Here is a 6,000-nt window from a genome sequence, read left to right as displayed (position 1 = left end):
GGGGGGAGCCACTGGACCGGGAATCACTACTGTTAACGCTGTTCAGACTGCTGTGAGAGACAAAAGGAACAGAGAAAGGAAGGGGGAGAGGAAAAGACACAAGGGTGGGGTGGGGAGAGACCCATATACAGTACAATTAACATTCCACATGTCTCTAGCAACAGGCAGCATAAACCGGAAAAGAAAAATGTTGACAAATTAAATATATATATATATGCACATATATATCAGTAAAGAACTGTAAGCGACTGCAGTATCCCTGGTGACCAGAGAGAAAATGGCATTTTACCTTGAATTTCACTCAAGTGATCAATCTGTAACCTGTTCACAGCCAGGTCAGGGATGAAGGGATCACTCCATGCCTTCCCTAGCATTCGCACAGCACTTGCTCAAGAGTTTGCTGACCGCTCTCCCTTGTTCCTGACTTATACCTTGTTGCCTTTGCACCATGGCCCAAATTTTCAGTGGGGTTTCTAGCAGGGAGACCAAAGGCATTGCAGTCCATCTAAAATTCTGCCTCTAGGCATGCCACTGCAGACAGTCAGCAGACCAACATGTGAGACCCTTGAAAGCATCACCAAACCCCCATGCTTCAGAGTACCTGGGACAAGTTTCGTTCACATGAAGGTTTCCTACCAGATAAAAGCATGTGACAGCATGTTGTGTGAAGCCAAGCCTCTGGGCATGGTGCTTTAGTTAGTGAGAAAGACAACCAGAGGATTAAAACCTCAAATTAACATCCATGAAAAAAAGAAGTAATTTTTCAAGCAAAGAGATTGATTTTTAATCCTCAATATCCATGAATGACAGTAAGGAACGTGCCAGACGTGATGTGGGAGCCTCTGAAATTTCCTGCTGGGGTGGCTGAGCAGGACCAGCAGGATGCACCAAGCTGAAGGCAGCTGCCAACCTCCACGGGCAGGAGCCCAGCTAAGGGATGGCTCTGAAGGACACAGGGGTGAGACCTGCACCTGCTGTTCACACACGCCGTGTACACACAAGATGTACAAGTCAGCTTGAAGCAGAGGAAGAGGAGCTCTGCAGTGTTTTATCCACACACAACTGTCTGTGCCATACAGGTTTTACCACACAAGAAGATGAGGTTGATTAGAAACAGATGATGGATTCTTGGTTTTGTATTTTTTTTGCCATTTTCTTTTATAGCTTCAGGATATTGCATCTTTAAGCCTGTGCTCATTGCTCTAAATATGTATGTTTTGACATATATATATATAAAAGTACTGACTTTTTTATATATATCTGCATGCAGAGACAAGTAGGTACATAGAAGTCATGTTCACTTGCTCTGACATGCTGTAGGTAACTTTGCTCATACACAGGGAACCTGTAGTACATTATTCATACAGCAAACTGAAAGGTAATCATTTGAGAGCAGCTAGAGAGGTGTTGAGCAGAATACACAACAGGATATCTTCCTTTTTGGTAAAAGGAAAGAGTAAATGTAGACAGCAGGGTATGGGGGCAACATGCTAATAAACTGTTTTATGAGAGAAAACAGTTTTTACAGAGAAAGCATAGACAGAATCCAGTGTTTCAACATATTTCAGGACAGCATTAGACAGCATTAAACAGTCAAAAAAACTTGAATCAAAAAAAGCATTTCCATCTACCAGACTGATAGGGCAATTGCCAAAGATATTTTCCCTTTTCAAACAGTTTAACTTACTGATTAGTAACAGCTACTTAGAATAATCTAAAAGTCATCACATGAAAAACAAAAAAGGAAATTATGAATGAACAATCTCAGAGCTTAGGTCAGTACAGTCTGCTCTTTGATCCAAAATGGATTCAAGAGAACTGAATCAAAAGCATCTTCAAGTTGCCTGGAGTTCAAAAGTTGTTCAGTCATGCCCATCCTTTTTAATATTCCCAGCATACACTTGAACCAATAAAGACCACGAGGGACTGATTTCAGTAAGACTTGTTATTTACGATTTAAGAATGTATAGAAATCCATATCATAGTCTGAACTTGCCTCCCTTTGCCCCCAACAGGTAGAAAATAAATATTACCAATTGACTTACCTGCACACACTAGATTTTCTGGACATGGTAGTACTGGGAGAGGATGGAGGAGTCTGGTACGACCAGCTGTAATCAGAACCTTTCAAATCTAAAATTACCTGATGAAAGATAATCAATAGCATCAAGGATGTGGAAAAATGTTTCCCCTACTAACAGAAAGCATCTGCTTGTCATACAACATTGGTTACCACTACAAACTTGCAGTGCCAATTGATTCAGTCTCAGTTCTCTTCCAGAATTATGCTGTATATATGACACAGGAGAATCAGCTTCACCCTTGGCTTTCAGTAACTGCCACACTTCAACACTAGGGCTGCTACCACAGAAGTTCAGATTTGAATGCAAAAATCTTGAAAAAGTAAACTGGAGTGATTTTTATGCATTCTGGAAGTTGTTTTGTCTTAGGGCTCTCTTATTTTACATTAAAAAACTATTACAGCCTTAGAGCTGAAGAACTGCTGAATTTAAAAAAATTAATTGAAGATCCAATACTCAACCACAGCAAAGCTTTCCTCCTTTAACTTCTAGGTCAATGACAAGGTGATTAAAGCATGACAAGAAAACTGAGTTCACCCAGCAGGCTTGGAGAAAAATGTCCTATTTGGATTCATTTAACGACACACATTTTCCTATGCATTTTAAGGACAGCATGGAAAAATGCTCAACTGTTAGACTCCATCAAGCTAGCTAATCCCAGCAATCTTGTGACTAAATAAAGACAAGGATGCTCAAATGTAGGGTGAGGAGATGACACTTGTTCCTCATATACTCTCAGCAGAAATCAGGCATCTTCATATACTTCAAAGTGTAACTGCTACCACTTCACTCTAGTCTCACCAAATAATTCAGAGACACTCAGTTAGTACTCCAAAATAATTTTAAAAAGATTGTTTGTGTTAAAAATGACCTTGTTGCAGTGAAGCATCTACAAAACATAATGTTAAGCCACTAAATGCTAGCAGCCAATATTCCTCAAAATACAAAAGAAAACTGGTGCGAGCTACAGATAAAAATGTCTTCCAGGTAACAAGAGCTAACCTGTTCACTTGAGGATGGCAATTTGTGTGGATCCATGGTGAGACTTTTCAGGTCATCTGATATGGTTTGTAAATGGGTGATTTCTCCTAGCATTGATATTTCTTCTTCCTGAAAACACAAAAGAACAAGGTTAATCACAGCCTTGGTTTTAAAAATCAGACCCATAACACAATACATGACCTTTTTCTCTTTGCTGATGACTGTGGGATGCCCAGTGGAGCTGCTTTTCCTCTGCCCATTAAGCAATAACTTCTTATGAAAGAAGGTTGAAAATACTAATCTAGAGTTTCATAACTACTTTAAGATTGCTGTAAGTTCTGAGGCCCAGAAATCTTTTCTCTCATCAGCAAGATAAATAAGTCTCAGTCTTCTTTTTGTGGCATCTGCAGAAAAGGAGTGTCAGTTTTGCTGCATTTGGCAAATACTTAACTCTTCTATGTATACTCACTAATGTGCCCTAAGGATTTTAACCCTGAATGTAAACAGGGGTTAAACTCATACTTTTTGCTAGTTTTTGGACACTCTGTGATAAAGGCACTATACAGGTACAGAGCAACACATCTATGATTCATTCTGTCTCAAACTACATCAACAGCTACTTCAGATGATTCCTGCACTGTAAACTCCCATAGTAACCCCCTGGCTACCATTTCCTCCAAGTCTTCAGACTCTGGAATTCACCTCCTCCTGCTCAGCCATCACCTTCCTACTTCTCTAACTGTGGTTCTCTGCTGAGTGCAATGCTCTTTGTAAACAAGCACTGGGAACGTTTTCCCAGTAAGCTGGCAACGCTTCTGAGATGCATCATGCTTGCACAAAGCCATGAACGATTCCTTGTTGGGCTTCAGACAACCTGAGATGATGAAAATATGCTCAAACCTTTTCAATGAACTGAAAAAGCTGTCATGTAGGAGGAAAAGAGCTATCAGAAACCTGTATGGAAGCAGCCTGCAATCTGTCAGATAATGTCATTATATACACAGGGGAGGTCCTGAATCATTTATCAGTCCTAGCACTAGAGTAGGAGTAAGGAAGATTTATATTAAAATGTGATGTTAAGAAGAAAAGCAGTGGAAAAAGCTGCATGTGCAATGTCTCAGGTAGTTATGCATAGGGAACACAAACTGACTCCAGTTGTGCCCATTGTCTCCTCATCAGTCAACCTGAAAATATTCAGTGTCTTCCGCTGCTTAATTACTCCAAACGCCTACAAGAAAGGCCCAACTCTCACCACCTTCCAGACAGAGATGGAGGCTGAATTTTTACTCTAGGAGCTCATTCCCAAGACATAATGAGATATTCTCTTTAGAGGCTTTTGGCCACTTATCTAATCTGTGAATTGTACCGACTTAAAACGAAGAGCTCTTACTATCACAGGGCGCAGCATGGAGATGAAAGCACAGAATCGACCGCGCTCCTCGATCAGAGCCTTTCTCACCGCTTGCTTCTCAGTTTCTTCAAGCAGCAGGTACTTATCATTGACATCTTGTAAAGCACTATCCAACTGGGGCTGAATGTCACCCCGTCCTGTATGCAGGAAACAATCAAGAGCACATTTTGTCAAAACTCTGGATCTCCATAGAAAATGACCTTATTTTCAGCCACCACTGCTGAGGGATTGTGCTTTAGCAATTCAAGTCTCAAGCAGCATTTTCCTTTAATTCATATTAGTAAGGTTTTTTTCCCAATAAAATCAAGCAGTTCAAACCATTTCATTTTTCCCCTTCGCACAGAATAGAAATCCACCTCAATTCCAGAGGTTCCAATAAGCCAAAGACACCATTTTAAATTATGACTTTCTCAAAGCATTAGATGTAGAAACTCTTCACACCACCCTTGCTGAAAACCAAGAGCTTTCTAACTGAGAAAAGACTATTAGTCACTGACTCCAGGTATATTCCTCTTCCTTCCTACTTTTGTGCTTAACAAGGCCCTAATGACAACTCCGTTGAGCCATTAAATGAATGAACCAATCTCCTACACAAGATGCTATTAAGGACACGTGACTGATTGTTGGACCTCTGCATCCAAGTACTCTGCACAAGCAACTGCTGAAACAGTTTTCTTCATTCCAGAGTTCAAATCAAACCAAACCTATCAATGTAGATTATTAATATATGCATTAATGTCCAATAATTGTTGATGGAAATAGTAAAATTCCAATGTTTTGCAATCAAAAAGCTTCACTGTGTTAATTACAGTCAATTCATAATACCAAAACTTTCTGAGATAGTTAAGTACTTTATTCTGCACCAACTGCTTACTCTGCATCGTGCCAAAAAAAATATTCCTCTGGGAATGAAGAGCTGCTGCTTAGACATAGTATTACTGAACCAATAATGTTGCAGTTGCAAGACATTTTCATGCAGCTTACATCCTTAAATAAAGAACCTCAGTTGTATACATTCCTTGCAATCCTCCCAGAAATGCCATCACATGCAATTTAAGTACCCAGGAACATATCCATGCCACTGTGGGTAAATACCAGGAAGGTATAATTGGAAAAATGGTGGGTGAGTTACAGAGCAGCTACCGAAACCCAATTTTTATGGACAACAACCTTTCTGCATGGAGGATTTAAAGCTACAAGCAAGAGGAAGAAAAGAATCTCCTGAGGTGTATAGTACACGATGCAGATGATTCAATATCAGGGTTGCAAAGGAAAACCTTTGCCTTATTATCATATGTATCTCCTTATTCTCCAGAGCAAGGCAAAGTCATCAGCTCCCCTGCACTGACACACAGGCAGAGCTGCAGAAGGAGCAGGGATGGAAACAAAGAGAATCACGCTGGGTTAGTGGCATTACAGGCTGGATATATCCAAATCTCTGTACAGAGCTAGACATAGGCCAAATAAAACTGCACAGACACTCACATGCAGAGCTCTGCAAAGGATCCTCAAAGAATCACAAGCAGT

The 6,000-nt window shown here is 40.3% G+C and overlaps 1 protein-coding gene across 1 annotated transcript in view; it reads right to left on the bottom strand.

Moving 5' to 3' along the window:
• Window positions 1-6,000, bottom strand: part of MTSS1 (metastasis suppressor 1) — a gene marked incomplete at its 5' end in the record, with an annotated part of 108,045 nt that overhangs the window by 13,796 nt on the left and 88,249 nt on the right. Inside the window, 4 exons of the mRNA XM_009084894.1 lie at window positions 1-50; window positions 2,046-2,143; window positions 3,084-3,191; window positions 4,453-4,610. The exon at window positions 1-50 is cut by the window's left edge and continues 164 nt beyond it. Coding sequence (XP_009083142.1) covers window positions 1-50; window positions 2,046-2,143; window positions 3,084-3,191; window positions 4,453-4,610 — 414 coding nt within the window. The remainder of the gene's footprint in view (window positions 51-2,045; window positions 2,144-3,083; window positions 3,192-4,452; window positions 4,611-6,000) is intronic.

The sequence above is a fragment of the Acanthisitta chloris genome, unplaced genomic scaffold, assembly GCF_000695815.1.
Source record: "Acanthisitta chloris isolate BGI_N310 unplaced genomic scaffold, ASM69581v1 scaffold17901, whole genome shotgun sequence".
NCBI lineage: Eukaryota > Metazoa > Chordata > Aves > Passeriformes > Acanthisittidae > Acanthisitta > Acanthisitta chloris.
This window is presented reverse-complemented; position numbering and strand designations above follow the sequence as displayed.